The following is a 20263-nucleotide window of genomic DNA, read 5'->3' as shown; positions in this document are numbered from 1 at the left end:
TTGCTTAAGTCGGCATCGCCTACATGTAAGTCGAATAATCACCTAAGTTGAAGGTCTTTTCAAGTCCTTTTCTCTTTATATTCTATTGATTTTCATCCCTCATAAGTCGAAGCTATTTCTTCAGTCCGAATAGATTTCACTTAGGCAAGGTTGACTGTATTTGATACTTCATTGCAGCTAACAGCATGTTTGAATTGTGTAAAAGAAGGCAGGACACAAACTGTGATGTCGATGGTATAAAAGATTTTGAGTTATGCATGGCAGCAGCCGAGAAGACAAGTACAGGAGCCCAGGAGGTATACTGAAGAAGTCCAAGTTGGAATGACATAGACCTCTAGCAGTAAAATGTTGCCAGATCCTGCCTCAAGCCCCCCCCCCCCCCCCCCCCCCCCTTACATTACATTTTAGTACCTTTATGTTAAATATTCCTGGCACATAAAAAGATCTTGCACTCTGATAGCATAGAATGACTTTGACTGGCAGTCTCTCACCTACAGAGGGCAGCATGCTAGGTTTAGATAATGGGGACATGATATATCTCTAGTCGTGCACAGTCTTGGATGTGGAACGGACTTCAAGGGAAGCACTGAAGTTCTAAAGATTTGCTTGTGTTTTGCATTGCAGTGAACAGCAAGTGATTAATCTTTGCCATCAGAGCAAACTTTTAGCCTTGAAGCTTGTTTATGATAATATAGAATAGAAGCTTTGATACATAATCCATCGTGCATCAGCGTCTATCAGTGTAAGTGGATGGATGACATTCATTGGCTGTTATATCTAAAACAGTGGATTATTGAGATCCATGAGTTTTTGCATCAAGACTTGCTCTTGTTTTCCCTTTCTTTTTCTTTTTTCTTTTTTTTTTGTTAACTGAAATATTGATGAAATTTGTAGAATATTCATTTTTGCCACTTCTAAGCAGGGTTTCCTTGGAGGCTGTTAGTCTACATTATTATGTACTGACAGATAACACGCAAACACACACATATACTTGAAGTCATGTATTTCTTTGTTCTGCAATATATTTGTCAATACCTTTAAAAATCAAAGTAGAAGGGCAAATAAAAAGGCTTATTCCCTGTTAACATTCCCTCTTCATTTTTCCTATCACTTTTAGCGCACTGTCAGAAGTATTTTACTCTTGAGCTTCGGTGAGAACATAATATTGTATGTTTGTAGCCATATAATGACAGTGGTGGGAACAATGGTGTGTATCATGTTTTGAATACACTTAAGATATGGCGGTATGTCTGTTACACTCCCTTAAACTAAATTATCCATTCCTCTGACATGTGTCCATCTAAGTTGCTTGTCTATCAGTTCAAAAACACAATCACTTTATGTAGAAGGGTGAAATTTCCAAATTTACACTGGTGGGTGTGGGTTTCAAGCCTCTGAAAATGCATAGCAAACTATTTTTAGTGCATTAGGTGTTTGTGATTTTGTGATGCATAGCTCAACCTTAATCTTGCATTACTTACCTTACTAATGTAAGTTGAATATTGTACTAAGTGCAGTCATAGCTGGATTAAAACTCCAACAGCGATCTTGAGATGTATTTGTGTAATTCTAGATTTTGAAGTCAATAGGTCAAATTGATTTTACTGATGGAGTTTATGTGGGTCTTTTTTTTATTCTTTGTTATTGTTTAGTTTATTTGCTTCCTTAGAAAATTCTTGAACACTTTTCCCCCAAATTTGCAGATGTAGACTTATAGTTTTACAGTTGGAGGAAGCTATTTTTTTATATCGAATTATTTATTTGTATGATTTATCACCAGTTACAATAAATGTTTATCTGCATAGTTTTGATAATGACTGAAGTAAAAACAACTGCCACTTGTTTGTGATATATATAAAATATTATGGCATACTTATGATATCTATTTTTTTTCTTTCTTTTACATGCAAAAGATCATTGACATATCTCCTGTTTAACTCAGGAAGGAAAAAAGCAAAATGCACACACACACACACACACACACACACACACACACACACACACACACACACAAAAGCTCAGTCATGAGAGATTTGGTCCTTCAGTGTCTTGCTTTCCTGCACCCAGTAAATCTTCGGCTAGATTTAAGCATTTATGGATCAAAATGTATTTCCTAGAATCAATCTCTCATGCGGTGACTTGTATATTTTGTTTGAGTCAGAAGCCATAATCACATTTAATCTGTAATAAAAAGCTACCTATGTATGACTTTTTTTTCTTCTTCTTTTTTAACCTTCCAAATTTGACAGAACCCCTAGATAGAGCTGTATGAAGTTTGGAAAAATTGTATCATTTATTACAGTGTAAAAGCTGACTAATGTTTTCTTTGGTGAATCTACATATATTTTTTCAATGTCGAAGCTGTTTTTCCAGAGAGAAAGTGATATATTTTGCTATCCTTTGATAAATCTGTGCTCATGAATTTTGTTTGTTTTTCCCAGTATTGTATTCTACATGGGAAGATAAACAATGTAACACTGCACTGTAAATTATTTGAATATGGTGATATGTATGAGGAAATTTGCACATTGATGAAATTATATGCTATTATTTTCTTATGGCATTTTGAGGAATATTTGACTGCAGTCATTTTAGGGAATGGGGGGGGGGAATTATTGGCAGATAGAAAATTCTGTCACGTAGTAAACAGCTTTAATTATTATGTATTCAATCACAAACATGATTAACATTCAGCGATATCAGTGGTGAGATGTGTGAAGTTATGGCATAATGTTTATTGCTAAATGATCGTCTTCAGCTATGTACAAAGTCCTGTATATACATGTACATGTGTGTCTGTGTCTTGTTTATTCCATCAAAAACATTGTTGGAACAGCATTGTTACATATCTTGCAAACGTTTCATTGATAATGAGCATTGTATTCTGAAGAAAAAAAACAAGAAAAAATGGTGACAAAAGAGAGATATTAAACTACTTTGTACATGTGGAAATACAAGCTATATGGTGTGCCATGGTCTCGTTTCATTTGTTGTACAAGTGTATCAGCAAACATTCTGCGAACTGAGGAACTGTTCGTTCATGGTCTAGTGGTTAAGACCACAGACTTTCAATCATAAAGCCTGTGGATCAAATCCCCTGACAGCAACAGTTGCACCTGATCATCCCCATTTCCTTGTTCTTCTCTTCTTTGGCTAGTCTTCAGCAAGGATGCCAGTTTTCAGGCAAAAGCCTGAATTCAGGCCCTGGCATTTTCAAAGTTCAGGCTTTTTCATGTACAAAGGAGCTTCATGTAGATGTATTTCAGGCCCTCTCTTTCATTCTAACTGGCATCCCTGCTTCAGGAAATTTGCATATACAGTGTGAGCATTCATTGCTTCATTACTGACTATGTAAAAAGAGGATCATGTTCATTATTTTGAATATTCGTTCATCCAAAAATGAAATCAGGTTTGTTATGCCAAAACACACAAATTCCCAGTACCTAGATGTTCTTTATCTGAAAATGAAATAGAGTTCTTCAATCCAAACATTTGTTGTGTCATTTTGAAGGTTTGTGTTTTCAAGTGTGTTATAAGGTTTGTTATTCCAAAGGCTCATTAATTAAAAAATGAACAAAGGCTTCTTAAAGGGATGGTATAGTTTTGGTTGAGATAGGACTTCAGGTTTCCAACTTTTTTTGTGAGATAATGGGAAACCTCATGATATTCTTCCGTCGAGATTTACGTCGATGTAGGGCAATTTGTCAATCAGTTGCAATGGGAAACCTCTCGTGAAATATGAAAGAGCATACAATTCTAAGAGGAATTCAAAGTTTATTTTTTGAAAATTGGTTTTGAAATGGTTGAAATATCCAAAAACAAATGGGTCTTAATAAAGGGTGGGACCCACCTTTTGTAAGGATCATTTTGTTTATTTTGTTTTTGGATATCTCAGCCATTTCAAACCGATTTTAATCTTCAGAATAACAACTGTATGAACACCTTACTTTGCAACTTTGGAAAGGCTTTTTTTGTTTTCTGTTTGCTTTGTTTGTTTTTGTTTGTTTGGGTTTTTTTTCATGTCCATGGATTTATCAGGATAGCAATGATGGCATAGTCAGATATCTGTACACATGCACACATGCATATGTATATATGTATATGTATTCTACATACATACATAGGCCTACATACAAACAGACAGACACAGATAAATCAAGCTTGCATATAAACCAAATATTCTGTATCAATGTACCATAATCAAATCCAGATGCCTATACTTATTGGTAATGCTGCATCCATTATTCCACCTTTTACAGGGTCAAAGGTCACCATCAGGTCAAAATTTGCCAAGCTGCTTGTATGCAATAACTAAGTTGTTACTCAAAACGGATGTTATGCAGACTTGCTAAGGAGGTGTATGGGTGGTCATTCTACAAGTAGGACACAACAGTTTGTGGTGACGGCGCCCTCAGGGTTCCGACTGGGATGCCATGTCACATTTCTTGTCGGATTGTATCAAGGAGCTTCAGAAACGAAGCTCCTTGATTGTATTCATACTTGCTATGGAGGTTTGGAGTTATTCTAAGTAATGCAAAAGTTTTCACAGATAGCACCCTCATTGTTCCGACTTTTATAGGATGCCATGTCATACATGTAATTATCATTTCTTGAATGTGCCATACCAGCCTTATTCCTCATCTGCTTTCATTGTATGTTCTGTGAAAACAACTTAAAAATGCCCAAAATGCAAACAATAAGTCATGGTCCCCATTTGCCATTTGTATCATTACACAACGTTTAGGCCTAAGAAGTCATCCAAATGGGGTATGGGGAATGGGTTCCGGGGATACATGTTATGCTCGAACTGGTCCCCCGCGCGAGTGCTGTAGTTAAATAATCAATTCAAGGTTCTAATTTCTAAGTTTATGACCAAAAATTTCAGTAAAATCTGTACTGCGCCTCTTGTATTGGCGACCGTGCAATGTCACGGACGTAAACATTTGCAGGAGGTTGGTTAGTTTCACTGAATTTTATTAACTATCACAAAACTCAGTCGAGCTATTGATTAAACCTATCAAATAATCCTTCAGACTTAAACCTACCGAACTACAACTAAATAACCATAAATTCAGAGAGTTCATATTTTTCGTGGGCAATGCATTTTTGAAGATTATTTTTAGCATTTGTCTGATTGGAAAGAGAGCACCCCTGATATTCTGTATTATCGACATGTGAGGGCGGCATCACGATTTCATCAAATTAAATCTTTGACGAAGTTCTTGAAAGGACTGTAAATACATTATATCAAATATTTGAATCTGTAAACAACTTTTGACTGTTGGGTTTCTTGATATTCATTTGAGAGGACCATGCCTTGTACCTGATACCTTGTGTTCGTCACTTCCGAATGGTCCTATAGGAACAATGCCTCAAAGATTCATTTGGGGTACGACGAGAGTGGAGATTAAAGGCAATATTTGCCATTTGCCGATGAAACAAAAACCCAGCTTTTAATAGTGCTTCGAAATAGTTTTTAAACGTGAGTTAGGGATAAAAACAACCATTGTTAAGATGTTGATCTGTATAATCAATGTTAAGTACTGTTAGATATACAAAATGTGAACTATAGTTATAATACAATTGTTTCTAGTATAAACCGTCTACAGTTATGTTTTATTGAGAAAAATACATGTAGTATCTTTTTATATTCAGTAGGCTATATTGCGAAATTTTTATATGGTAGGATTTTTGCCATACAACTGACTTATATGCACATGCATCAAATGTGATAACTCGAACATTTCTTAAATCACTGCTCCCAATATTAAACAGTACCTTTACATAATTACACCATTATACCATGCCATTTGAAGGATGGCATTCAGTAATTTATCTAATGAAACATGTCTGAAATGCATCATCAGGGCTATTTCTTTCTTGTATTTTACCTCTAACCCGAAAGGTGTCATAGGCATTCATGTTCATCTCTGATCTCGTTGATGTTCTATAAAATAACAAAAAACAACAAAAACGTTCGGTCCATTTCCTTGTACATCTTACTTTTGTAAAACTGTGAAATTATTACATTATGAAACCAAAGGTGCTAAAGACCAATGGCGGTGGCCTGTTATTATGTAAGGTGCTTTGATAAGTTCCCTTCTTCATTGTCACACCACATCATAAGAGCAATTATTTAGAATTGCAGTGATGAATAATGACTAATTATTCTGCATTCTGAATTCTGAATTATTCTGAAGAAATGATCACTGATTTTGGCGTGTCTTATCAGGGTTCCATCAAAAGAACCGATCGTTTTTTTTTTTTGTTTTTTTTTCAGGCGCTCTGGAAGCACAATATCTAGGGATATGATATTATTCATTTGAATATAATTGATAAAATTTGAAGACGCACACTCTTCCATTGTCATATATTGCGTTTCTTGTATTCTTAAATAGTATATGGCATACATCCGTCTAACTGCGTAAAAGATGAAGGTACATCGTATACGAATACTTGACTTTTTCGGCATTTAAAGACTCCACTACATACTTTGTAGAGTCACATAACAAATTCAACAAAGATTTCTCGTGAGATGTGCAACAAACGCGGCATTGTGTCTCGCACATTACTTACACATTACTTGTATTCATTAAATGAATGCAAGTAAAGTGCGAGACACAACACCGAAATTTGTTGCGCGTTATGCGAAATCTTTGTCATGCTAATTACTCCGCATCGATCTCAAAGAGGAGGGGCAAATTACCTACAATGAGAGATTGCTAAGACTTAAAATTCAGAGGTCTTTCAGCGGGGATTGAAATCCATTCTCTGCATTAAAAAAAAGCGCATGGATCGATAATAAGGTGTGCAAAGAGTTAGAGTGGTGAGAAAGAGATGGACAACAAGAACTCAAAGTAGTCCAAAATGGCCGTGACTAAACCCAACTGCCTGTTCGTCCTTCTCGTTGTCAGCGTGTTCATTGGCGGATCAATTCAACAAGTAAGTCATTCCATAAAGTTATGATTTTCAATACAGTAAGTTACCTGTCTCTCTCGCACAGTAAACCATTCTTTGCCCGCTTATTTTCATACGTTTACATTCCTCTCAGCTGAAATCAGACAACGTTGTGCAGTTTCGTTGTCCTGAATAGTTTACTATGGTGTTTGTTTAAAAAAGAGGAAACTCTGACGTGCGTGAGAAAAGATGGTAACTTTTTATTTTATTTAGAAAGTGTCTCGTAAACGGTGTCAAAACTAGTCACTTTACAACATCGAGTCCATAGCAGGCACACAGTTACATAATACATGCAACCAGTGTTGACAATGCTTTTGATAGAAGCATGTGGCACTGATGAGTTATGTCTGCTTATAAATTGGACAAGGTTTTTATTTTTTCTCAATGGTTGCTTTGCATGCCAGGAACCCAAGATGTTAGCAACATAATGTCAACGGCAACATGAAAAAGTTTACACTGTCTACGACATAGAAACATGTTTCTATAGTGAAAATATTTATTTTTCTGAAAATCTCAAATCTTGATAATGCTATAGAAATCAAGCCTTTGAACCAAATCCGTCTATTCGACTGTTATACTTAAAGGTAGAGTTATCTCAAAGGCAATACTTCTCTAAAGTAAAACCAACGCATCATGATATTATGTGAAACTTCGCGCACAATCAGGTATATTAAGGGCGCGTGTTTGGAAGTACAAGTTGTATTTCTTTCTCCTTGTATCGTGAACTGTGCAACTCACTTTTCCGCCAGATTTTACCGTTAGATAAGTCATGACAAATCTTCTCTTTGAGTCTTCTCTGATGTCTACAGCCATGAACAAGATTTCGTATAATGTTCAACATAACGCAGTTACAAGACTATGTGCCATCTCTATGACTGGTTCTATTTCGGTTGAAGACCTAAATTTCAATTCATAAAGCTCTCATTTTCCAACAAAGTCATATACAATCATACATAACATAATGTTATTGATTCAAAATATTTTTAAAAATATATATATTTTTTTCTTTATATTAAAAAAATATATATTTGTATGATAGGGGTAGTATGACCCCAATTAAAGAATAGTAAAGCCTCACAATCCAAGTCACTAATTGCTTTTAGCTTCCCCGTGGGTGTACTCTTCACCAAGATAGTGTTCTTACACATTGTCATGTTTGTTTTCTCTCATATCGTTAATTTTACCATATATAGTGTGTGGGACCGGAAGGCCCACAGGGACCCGCAGGGGATGAAGGTGACCAGGGGTCCGGGACCGGCGACACTTGGTATGACGTTATGCTGGCCAACAAAAATTGGAGACAGTGTACATACGATTGGGCATCGGGATCGGACAACGGAGCCGTTTACGTGAGTATTTTCAGCTGCAGCACCAGGGAATACATTAATGTTAAACTATCATTTATTTTTATTTTTGTACATTGCATTTTAGGTGCGATGAATGTGGCATCAAAATAGGACGAAGGTTTGGTATGTTAACGAAGCGAAACCATGACATACCCCATTTTTTCAAAACAAATATTAGTCTCGACACCCCAAAACATCAGCAACAAATCTTTCAATCCTTTGAATTCGCGATGTGGTTCAAACAAAGGGAATGGGTTCTGATAATCATTGACTATATTATGATTTTAGCCGATGACTTATCAAATGTTGGCTGCTCCATTACAACGGCGCCAGGCGCTGCGGGCGGCATCGACACGGTGATAACACTTCGCTTGCAATATTATGCTGTAGTGTAATCAGAACTGCTGTTAAGGGCAGGGGTTTGCGAATGTCATAGGAATGTCATTCAATTATAGTTTATTTCCAATCAACAAAAATCAAAACATAGTACAAAGTATACATGACATGAAATAATATTGTTCAAACATTTGCAAAAGATTCATAAAGGATCCGAGATAAATAACAATATATATATGTACATATATATATATATATATATATATATATATACAATAATTAGGAGGAACAATACATATATACTTTGTGACCGTGCGGAAAATAGACAGTAACAAAACGTTATCACATAGCTTATTTTAAATAACTCCTCCATTAAGCTTCTTAGAATATGCTGATGAACCTTTTACTCTAGTATGACCGAGCAGTCCTCTGTATATCTTACTTAAAGTTGTTTCTAGAACCGTCATAGAGAAGGGACTCTAATAGAGAAAGTCTGTTGATGTGGTTTGGTGTGCTACGTTTGAAGTAAGAAATCATAATATAACGTTTCTTACTTATCTTTATCGAAGTCGTGTTCGTTTACGAAGAACTCTGCTACGTCATCGCTGTACGTCGCATTCAGTGGTTGTACCCGTCTCTACGGATGCCATGGCTGCTGCTGCCGATGGTACTTCACCTTCAACGGTGCCGAGTGTAGCAACCCGCAAGTCATCGACGGCACCGTGTACATGGCCCACTACAGCAGCGCCGACTTACATCGACACAGAACGATATCAGGTGCATCTTCTTTCTTTTTCATCTTTGCTTTCGGGGCTGGGGATGTGACTGCTGTAATTGCAAAGATGGGTTTGATTTGATGATGAATTTGGAGATAGTAATGATAAGGAAGATATTTGTGGGAGTATCGTGGTATCATGGTGGATTAGGCGCTAAACGTTTAAACACGAAAACCTGGGATTTTTTCGTTGGACGAGGGCTTTTGTCCATTTCGTCAGTTTTAACTCAGGTTTAGCAATTGGTAGGACTGAATGGCAATGCTGGGGTTATTGAAAAATGGCAGAACCTTCTTGAAGATCAGCGCTTACACAACAAGGTTGCCTTCTTATGGTTACTGTGTTGTGGTTACAGAGGTGAATATGACTAAAGAAAATATCCATGAAGATGATAATCTAGTACTAGAGGGAACAACTTCTCACGTTCTTTACTCGGATTGCAAGTGAATGGAACCTCGTTCCCATTACACGCGGACGGTCACCAAATAGAGGTCTTCCACCTCCAAGCCCATGAAGAGTGAACAAAATGAAGCACTTTGTCAGTAGCAAAATAAATACATAAATACTTGGATTTTAGACGAATAGAAAAGAGAGAAAAGTAAAGAAAATATAAGAAAGAAGATAGAGACGTTTGAGACCAACAAAAAGAAGAGGGGGAGGAGGAAAACGAATAGATGATGATGAAAATCATAAAGGTGGTGAAGATGGTGGCTTTGACGTCGATAGGAATGGCAGCAGTTTAGAGAGAAGTGGTAATGTGATGATGGTAGTCTTACTGTTGATGATGGTTATGACGGTCTTATACTGACTTCAGTCGAGATAAGCATCCTACAAAGGTGACCATTTTAGTACAATCCACTCGAGGACACACTATGCGCCATTTAAACTCCCCCACTTTGATTCCTATATGATATTATCTATTCATCATTTGTTGCAAATGTATATGTTATCAAAATATAAGTTCTCTATGTATTTTCCGTTTACGTCAAAAAGACAAATTGTTATCGCATATTCATTGTAACGCAGTTATGTTTGTTATTTGTTATTGTTAACACAGGGTGGAAATGAATTCAAATCAATCAGTCAATCAATCAATCAATGATAGTTATCCACAGAGCTTTAGTCTGTTGTAATACGACTTCCGTGTTCTCAGGATTCAGGTGGCTTCGATAACAATGGCCTTGGGGGACGTAGATGCTGATGTTGAAAGGGAAGACGATAACGACACTGAAATGTGTCAGAGCGATGGCGTTAATGAGAATGTCGCTTTGGTGGTTTTAAAATTGTCGGTGATTGAAACTTACGTATTTTTTAATGATTTTAATGTCTCGTTATGAGGAAGACTGAATTTGGAATAATCTTATGTCTCCTTACATAGGAATATGTGACGGCCTCGCAGCGGGAGACATCACTGTTGCATTCAATGTGGGAGCATGTAGCGGCTACGGCTATTTTGACTGTTACACCGGATGGAATAGCATTTCGAGAATCATCATCGAAGAACTACCGGCATCGCCCTACAGCTAGTTCGAGGACGAGATGCGTCAACGGAAAGTAGACTTATGTGTTCATATCGTTTACGACAGTTTAACACTAATTTGATATAAACGTCAGTGGCATTCTCTTTCCGTAAGAGCATTTCCTTCGAGTCGTAACAATATCAATTTCGCCGAGGAGAGAATATTTTGTTTGTTTTCGTCTTAACACTAAGATTGTAAAAGTTATGAACGGCATCAGAATGGACCAATTTCGCATCCTCAGCAGTGGTATTTTCTACTTTTTTTCAATACTTTTCTGACCTTTCCCTGAAATAGATATCAGAAACAACATATCTATGGTCTATGTTTTGTATCATGATTGCTATTATTCGTTGTTAGTGTTTTATAATGGAGAATTTAAATTCTCTTTCATCTGATAAATTTGTTGTTCATACATGATTGTTTTATTTCAATTGCACTATATTATATAAAAACCTTGTCATCACTAAATTTGTAACAGGTTCTAAAATTGGCAATATAGTTGCACTATGAAAATTCTTGTTCTTTCTCGAATTGCCAAATTTCTGTATTTATATTCTGATTTGTGCAAGTTTAATGAATTCAACAGTCCATCTGATCTTTTTTTTTTTCAAGTCTAGGATATACATTAAAATTCAGAAGTACCAATCTTATGGAGGCGGGAGATTTTGACCTATATCAAAATTACCCGAAGATTTGAAAAATTAAAACTAATGTTCAGCTGAATAGGTGTACTAAGCCAAAGTGTACGTTGAAACATTCTGAGATTCTCTAACTGATCTATTTGCTCACCTAGCTTTGCATGCCATGACGTCAAAACCATTGCCTCGACGTGTAACAACAGATCTGCAGAGTTTACAAATTCTAACTTCATTTGGATAATCATGAGCTAACATTATTATCTATTGCGACAGTCATGTAAATTTCAGGCTTCTCTTATCAACTTGTTAATCCAGGTATCTGGTAATCAAACATTATAGGACATGTGCACGGCCCTGTAACATGTTTGTGTTGTTGTTGTTGATATTTTTGGTTATTTCGAATAGGATTCTCGTGGATTTACACGGAGAAGAATAATCATCATATCGTTATGAATTTTCAGAGTTATACCAGTATCAACTTTTTTTTTATGAAACCGAAATGCAGCATGTATTTGAATGTATTTGAATCTATTATTTGACGCTGAAGTTACGTACTTCTAGAATTAATTTCTATGATATTATCTCTTCTCTGTTTATGCGACTTTTGTAAATATTGTTGCGTTATGCAGGTAAAATGTCTTAAAGATCGCTCGCATTGGGCTCATTACAAACGTGCAAAAGATTAACTTATCAAACTTAAATGATGCTCTCATATGCGCCTGCTACGTGGTTGGATTTTTGACACGTAAATCTATGAAGAAATTCTCTCATGATCTAATTTTCAGCCTTGGGAGACGATATGTGTGAATATACTTGAATAGTGTTATAGAGGATAAGAAGACAATGTAGAAAGTGTTTAAAATTACTTTAAAGAATAATGTGACATCGACTTGTTGATACTTAATGCTGCTCTGGTCAGCACGCTGATATAATGTATAAAATAAAATAAACTAAAGTTTAACGAAAGTTAAAGTGTCAAAGATAATGTTCCTGCAGTTAGTATGTTTCGCCTTTTATCTTACCTTAATATGACCTGATGAATATATAAAGAGGTTAATGAATGCATATAAGCATTATGAATACACTGAGTATAGTACATAGGCTTATATACATATACATTTATGGATACATATTATATATAAATATGTAACATATATATATATATACATATATATATATATATATATATATATATATATATATGGGCTTGTGTCCTTTTGTTTTTTGTAATGCAAAATTCCCCAATTATTATGCACAAATTATTCTGAAGAGTTGGTAAAGGATTTCAATATGTCGCATGATTCCACTGGAAGAACTTATCAAACTTGTTTGAACACAATTCAGTGATCTACTTATATAATGAGCTCTCTGTATTAACTATAGCACCGCACCTATAGTCGATGAAATGCCTGTGATGAGATAGGCAATTTTGTCATAATTTCTTACTTTTCTGCCATTTTAAGCATCCGTTATCAGTGACAACAAGCCTTATGTAGTTGCAGAACAAATGAAACAAGCAATGTGCAAGACACAACCGATAACTTGTCGCACGAAATCTTTGTTATGCTGATTACTCCAAATCGATCTCCAAAGAGGAGGGACGAATTGCCTACAACAGGACACCGCTGAGGTCTAAAACTTAAAGGCCTTTCAGCGGTGAGAGAAAGCCGCACTCTGCATCACAGCATAAGAGTAGGGAACGGATCGATAACAAGGTGCTCAGGGCGTTTGAGTGAGCAAGACATGAACAACAAGAGCCGAGTCGTCCAAAAATGGCGGCGATCAAACATCACTACCTCTTTTTCCTACTCCTTAGCAGCGTGCTGATTGGCAGATCGATTCAACAAGTAAGCAATTCCGTAAATTTTAATGCTGTCAATTACCTAATTCTATTGTACTGTAAGCAATTATTCACCCGCTTATTCTCACACTTTTATGTCATCCGCTTAAATCCAACGGCATTGTGCAGCGTCAATATCATGAATAGTAAAGCGTTTGCTTTTCTCATTGTTTGTTTGTTTAAAAAGGTCCAACTTTTCACTAGGGTAGTAAACAAAGGTGCTAATGATCACTTCACGTTTATTTAAAAGGTGTTAGGTGAATGGTGTCAAAATCTGCCTGGTTTCGAGAATCGAGCCAAGGCGCACAGCTGTGGTACATGATGTATGTAACTTCAGTCGTACGAAGCTTGTGACAGAAGTAGTACATTATGGAACTGATGAGTGCATTTGTGTTACTGGCCATGGTTTCTTATGTTTTGTGTTAGCGAGTGACCACGCCCTTTAGTATTATTAAGCCTATACATTTGCAATGATCTATGTTCTTTTATCTTAATCGAAGCAACCCACTTTTCCAGCATACCCCCGTCGACTAACAATGGAAAACGTGTCTTGATAGAATCACTATAGTCTTCTCTGTATTAATCATGGTCTAAAACCGTGGACAAGGTTTCGATAAATGTTCAACAAAGGTAACTGGGAACATTTCTCATCAATCCTATTTTATTACAGGCCCAAATAGAAAGATGAAGCCTCACTAATCAAGATACTCTTCGCTTTGTGATTTTAATTGGTCAGTGCATTACGTGTTATGTTACACGCAATTACTTGTTTTTCACACTGTCATACATTTTATTTTTTCATATTGTCGAATCATCGATAGTGTGTGGGACCGGAAGGCCCACAAGGTCCCTCAGGAGATGAAGGTGACCAGGGGTCCGGGACCGGCGACACTTGGTATGACGTCATGCTGGCCAACAAAAATTGGAGACAGTGTACATACGATTGGGCATCGGGGTCGGACAACGGAGCCATTTACGTGAGTGTCTCTATCTGAAGCATAATGAATATGCACATGATTGTCAGAGTGTAATTCATTTCGGGGTTTCTTTTTAAATATATATGTATAAATGAACTACTAGATAATTTCTATGAACCAAGCAGTCCTCATTTTTGTTGCAAGTTGTAATCTTGATCACATTCAGATTTGTTGAAGAATAAAGGGTAATGGGGAATAGATCGTTATAGCAAGAGGACTATACAAGAAGAAAAAGTTTGTTGACATCGATTTGCATGGGTTGCATTGGTTACAATGCAAACTGCATGCTGCATTTGATTAGAAAGTGGACAGCCCGCCACACCGTGAAAACGCATCGATTGTTTTTCTGATTGCCAATCTTCGCTCATGACGTCTCTCCATTCTCTTTTCTTTTTATCGAAGTCGTGTTCGTTTACGAAGAACTCTGCTACGTCATCGCTCTTCGTCGCCTTCAGTGGCTGCACCCGTCTCTCTGGATGCCACGGCTGCTGCTGCCGATGGTACTTCACCTTCAACGGTGCCGAGTGTAGCAACCCGCAAGTCATCGACGGCACCGTGTACATGGCCCACTACAGCAGCGCCGACTTACATCGACACAGAACGATATCAGGTGCGTTTTTCTTCTTTTTTCATTATGTTTTTTCCTTTTCTTCGCTATTGTCATAGACAAACAACGGGTTTGACTTGACAGTGCTTGATGACTAATGTGCGGAAAATAATGATTTTGAAGATATCAATGATCGAGCTCCGCGATATCGTGGATTAGACGTTGAAAGGGGTATCACTTTACTATTTTTTTTTATACCCAGGTTTATCAATCCATATCTGGCAATGCTAAGGTAAAAAGAAAAAGAGATATGGCAGGACCCTATTGGACAGGTGACACGATGTTTACCCCTGCGGTAATTGCTCCTGTCATATATTCTCCAAGAACTTAAGGTTAGGGTTAGGATTGTGATAGGGTTAGGTTTAAGTTTTAGGTTTAGTTTGATGTGAAGATTAAGATTAGGGTTGGGTTTATGTTTCTGGGCAGAATTTATGTTTGGCTTATAGCGTGCAGATATTTCATGGGAGCAATTTATTGTCGCAGGAGCAAATGTCATGCAACCCTTAATTGTGCTTACACAATAGGGCTACATTGGTTACTGAGGTGATGGTGATCATGATAATATCCATAGAGATAACAATCCAGAACTGGGCAACAGTTACTTTGACTACAAAGTAGTGAATGGAACCAATTACCCTTAAACGCAGGCGATCAAGGAGTAGAGATCTTCCGTCCCTATTTTGACCCCCAAAAAATGATTACAAAGTCTTGCAAAAGAAATAAGGAATAACGAAAAAAGTATAAACAAAACACAAGAAAGGAAATTTTGAAGAAGTTCGAGGAGAACAAGAAATAGCAGGAAAAAAAGGAAGGGGGATACAAAAAGGTGATGAAAGTGGAGAAGATGGTTAGGACAATTATTTTGATGATGATATGAATATGGTAGAATATGGTAAATATGATATACAGTGGTTCCGGGTGTGGTGATAGTGTGGTGACATCAATCGAAGTGGAGATGACGGTACGACGGTTTTATGCCAATTTCAGTCGAGGCGAATATTCTGTATAAAGGTGGCCAATAACACCATCCCTTTGGGACCTTACCTTGCATATGACAGCTATCCACAGAACTTTGTGTCTCGTGACTCTCATTTGGTCAAGGTTTAGGTTGATTCGATAATAATGATTCGGAGAGACGACAATGATATCGATATTGGCAGCAATGACAACGAATTGATAATGACGGCAGTCACATGATGTCGCAATGGCGCTAATGATTATATCCATACAATTGCTGATTGCAGTAGTCGAAATGTTGTTGGTGATTAAAAAATGACGTGTTCAAAAGAATCTTGATGTCTCTTCAGCCTTCAGGAGAAAGAACGACTTTTGAAGAATCTTATTTCCACTTACACAGGTGTATGTGACGGCCTCGCAGCGGGAGACATCACCGTCGCATTCAATGTGGGAGCATGCAGCGGCTACGGCTATTTTGACTGTTACACTGGATGGAACAGCATTTCGAGAATCATCATCGAAGAATTACCGGCATCACCCTACAGCTAGTTCGAGGACGAGACACATCAACGGAAAATACTCATACATTCGACACTAAAGCGTTCTTCAAATACCAGCATTTACCATGTTGTGTTGTACAATTATTCTACCCTACCTTAAATAAACATGAGATTCTGCCATGCGGAAATGCTACCCAAGCAAGACTTAACACTGTTTTAATGCCTCAAAAAGAAAAGAAAAAAAGTAATGAGAATAATATGCAATGCTCCCTTTAGAGCAAATACTGATGAATTATTTTGTTACAAATGTATTCTTAGAATAAATCGCCTTTATCGCTTACATTTATATCAATATAATAATATAAACTTGACAGAAATAATCTACATTATGACTTAAAATAATGAAAATGATTACCGGTATGTGCATTGAGGGGATACTGGACAATAACTATCACTTACCTAAAAGCAGAACAGTATTTGCTACCGAAACTTATTTTTCACAGATCCTATATACAAAACTGGAATTCTTTAGACAAAACAATAGAGGAGGCAGGTATAGTAAACCGATTCAAGTTACTCGTTAGAATCTTGGAAGAGGTTCATCTGATTGGTAAATCTCTAATGAAAGCGAATTTCATAAGTTCACAATCAAAAATCTTTTACCTTGTGTGAGCTTTTGCCTACTGTTTTCTGCAGGCTAACGCCAGTCTGAAGAAACCTGCAGAAAACAGTAGGCGAAAGCTCACACAAGGTAAAAGATTTTTGATTGTGAACTAATGAAATTCGCTTTTATTACTCGTTAGAATATTTATGCTTCATTTTTACTGATTCTATCAAAATATCTCTTCTACTTTCTCATTTACCGGTATATCCACAGACTGTAGTAATACTAACATAGTCATAAAGTTTAACATGTACATATTTATTTGTATATAGTGTACATAACATATACAAACGTTACAATGCTTGTCATGGCGATTTGCGTTGTTGAATGATATTACGTTTATATCACCTTTAAATTCCCAATCGTCAGCGGGTCTAAAAATCTAAACTTCCCATTGTAGAAGTGTCTTCTACATTGTTTTGTCGGTACAATCTTGTTATCATATTACGCAATTCCTGCTTTTTTCCTCTTCCCAAATGGAGAGTAACATATCATGTCACGTACTTGAATAATATCTGGAATACGAATCTGAACTTTTCGTATATTTTGTATGATATATTCAGTATCAACGTGATACAAATTTCATTGCCATTATCTTTCTGTAACACTTAAATAGCATTCACTTCAAGTAGCAAAAAAAAAAACAACGCTGAGGTGAGAATATTTTTATATGGTTTGGTTTTGTCACGAGAAAATTTTCAAAATTAGACACGGTCTCCAGATAGACTACGTTCACATTCCTACGCCTTTTTTTTTTCAAACGCACGATCTTCATTGAAACAGATGATCAGTTTTAACCTACAAAGTATCAAAAACATCATTTCAGTGGTCTATATGTTTTGTATTATGATTGTTTCGTGTTCGTTGTTAATTTTTTATAATGTAGAGTTACAAATTCCCTTTCATATACGCACGTTGCTGTTAGTATCACGATTGCTTATTTCGGTTGCAGTATACATTCGAAAGCATCGTCGTTGCTAACTTTATTACTTGTTCTCAAATGAGCGACATACTGTACTTGCTAAAGGGAAAAATTCTGTTTTTCTTTCATGTTGTCAGATTTGTGTATTTGTTGTTTTCTGATTTTTGCGCAGATCTAATAAACTTATCCAATCTAATATTTCTCCAGTCTAGGATATGGAGTCAAATAGACCGGTTCTGTAATGTACACTTGAAATATTATGCATGCTTAGTTAAAAAAAGTTTACTCAACAATCAAAATTCTTGCCGAAGGTTTGTCCTACCAAACAGCAACAAAGTGAATAGGCGGTTTTCGTAACATATTCAAATATATATATATATATATATATATATATATATATATATATATATATACATGCATACATACATACACACACATACATACATACATGCATACATACATACATGCACATAAAGGGTTGAAAGGTTGGTCCGTCGGGTAATCGAGCTTGGGTCTGCCTGAACCGCTATGACGTTGCCGAGCGGTTTAAGGCGTTGGCGTTCCATGCCAAAGACCCGGGTTTGATTCCCGGCGGAGACCAACTTTTCAACTCATGCACTTTTCCGAAAAAGTTATGTAGGTAGAGATTTTTCTTTTGATAGGCATGTAGCCATGAAATGCATAACACAATACACGTAGATAGAAATATATAGTCCTACGTATAGACATAAGTGAATATTTGCTTTATTCTTTCACAATTGCTAGTGATAAGATCAAGGTCTTCTGAAGGTGCGCCTTCAGGAAAGCTCAGAGTTTGACGTTTTTTGGATGGTGTGTCTTTGAATGTAGTTTGATTTCCTCTTTAGCATGGATTTCGCAACAGCGCCAAGTCAGACACTGTAAGATTCTGATTATTTATGAACTATTTATTTGTTCCTATGCAATGCCTGTCCAAAAAGCTACAACTCGGGTGTCATCTTTGTTTCCGGGGGTTAAATATTGCCATCGTTCATCTCTTAGTAGGCATATGCAGCTATAACACTGGAGGGGGAAAAAAAATCAATTTTCTTTTTTTTTCTTTTTTTGGCAGGGGAGGGGGTGGGGATGGGATACAAACGAAACCCTCTTGAATCGATTGCGGGTAAACTTTCGACTGTTGGCGCATTGTCCGAGGTTTGCAATTTGGAGTCAGCTTGTAGTGGCACGAGTCGCGGTCGGTACTGCGTGTCACGTGACCACCCAGACATCCGATAAGTTGGGAATTGCGCAAGACGTACACATTCAAATAAAAAAAGAAAAAAGAAGATGGAAAGGATAGCTGATATCCAAGATATTATAATCTTCGTATATGCCAGAAAAGGTAGCTTATAACTTTCATGCTGAGTCTAGCAGGATATCCAGAATGACAATGTCTGCTGATGACTTCAAAAGCAAATAATCTGCCATTCTTTCTTTTTACAGAGAATATGCAAATATGGAAGATGTCATCGACAGAGTCGCCAATATGAGGTGTTTATCATTGATAATCATGGGAATCACAGAGAATTCGGGCTTAATTGGTTGAATAGTTATTCAAATGTACATAAGTAGGCCTAGTACAAAATATAAATTACAAAATACAAAAATAACTCTGTATGAAAAACTTAGGCTTCAGTCATTCAGTCCGCACAGAAATTTCAAAATTTACAATGAAAAATTGTTTTATCGAGACTCCGATTCCACAGAGATGCGAATAATCAAGATTGTCAGATCAATCAATATTGCTTCGTCCTATTTTCCTCCTCTTCCTGCCCCCTGTCTTCTTTTTTTCTTTTTCCTCTCTTTTATTTCTTCTTTTATTTTCGATATTTTGTTTAAAGTAAACATGGCAAAAGGACAAAATCATCAAGGCAATGCCATTGCAGGACATTGATTTTCATCAAGTGTCGAGGCAGATAACTGAAAACAATAGCACGGAAGCGCGCATGCGCCGCTCTGTGATGCCTCAAGCTGTTACGAAAGATGTCTATTTGATTCAGCAAAGTGTTTTGCGGAGAAGTTCATGTGTTGTCACAGTGCACAGGCGTACCAATAATTGGCACAGGGGATCTTCTGCCTAAACAATTAATGTGGAAAGTTGATGAAAGGTAAATTGTGAAAAGCAAAGAAATATCGCTTTCTAAACCTCTTGCTGATGTGATACTCATCAAAGGAGAGAGCCTGGACCCCGTGCACTGATTTATTGAA

At 36.7% G+C, this 20263-nt stretch overlaps 2 protein-coding genes across 2 annotated transcripts; both read left to right on the top strand.

The window, feature by feature from the left end:
• Window positions 1–6867: 6867 nt before the first annotated feature.
• LOC139722613 (collagen triple helix repeat-containing protein 1-like) lies at window positions 6868–10939 on the top strand. The gene is made up of 4 exons (XM_071633915.1): window positions 6868–6942; window positions 8151–8306; window positions 9209–9416; window positions 10791–10939. The coding sequence occupies exons 1-4, from the start codon at window positions 6868–6870 to the stop codon at window positions 10937–10939; spliced, it is 588 nt and encodes a 195-aa protein (XP_071490016.1).
• A 2403-nt stretch (window positions 10940–13342) lies between these two features.
• Window positions 13343–16500, top strand: LOC139722612 (collagen triple helix repeat-containing protein 1-like). The gene is made up of 4 exons (XM_071633914.1): window positions 13343–13417; window positions 14232–14387; window positions 14790–14997; window positions 16352–16500. Exons 1-4 carry the CDS (start codon window positions 13343–13345, stop codon window positions 16498–16500), a joined length of 588 nt encoding a protein of 195 aa, XP_071490015.1.
• The last annotated feature ends 3763 nt before the right edge of the window (window positions 16501–20263 follow it).

The sequence above is a fragment of the Diadema antillarum genome, unplaced genomic scaffold (assembly GCF_040938485.1).
Source record: "Diadema antillarum isolate AM-2024a unplaced genomic scaffold, OU_Dant_1.0 scf00000167, whole genome shotgun sequence".
Taxonomy (NCBI): domain Eukaryota; kingdom Metazoa; phylum Echinodermata; class Echinoidea; order Diadematoida; family Diadematidae; genus Diadema; species Diadema antillarum.
Note: the sequence above shows the minus strand (reverse complement) of the source record. Positions and strands in the feature narration are given on the sequence as shown.

Excerpts from the sequence above, each read along its gene's own strand:
- LOC139722612 (XM_071633914.1), top strand. The coding sequence starts at position 13,343 with ATGGCGGCGATCAAACATCACTACCTCTTTTTCCTACTCCTTAGCAGC. Across the intron at positions 14,388-14,789 it reads CGGACAACGGAGCCATTTAC|TCGTGTTCGTTTACGAAGAA; the intron begins GTGAGTGTCTCT and ends TTTTTATCGAAG. Across the intron at positions 14,998-16,351 it reads TCGACACAGAACGATATCAG|GTGTATGTGACGGCCTCGCA; the intron begins GTGCGTTTTTCT and ends CCACTTACACAG.
- LOC139722613 (XM_071633915.1), top strand. The coding sequence starts at position 6,868 with ATGGCCGTGACTAAACCCAACTGCCTGTTCGTCCTTCTCGTTGTCAGC. Across the intron at positions 6,943-8,150 it reads TTGGCGGATCAATTCAACAA|TGTGTGGGACCGGAAGGCCC; the intron begins GTAAGTCATTCC and ends TACCATATATAG. Across the intron at positions 8,307-9,208 it reads CGGACAACGGAGCCGTTTAC|TCGTGTTCGTTTACGAAGAA; the intron begins GTGAGTATTTTC and ends TCTTTATCGAAG.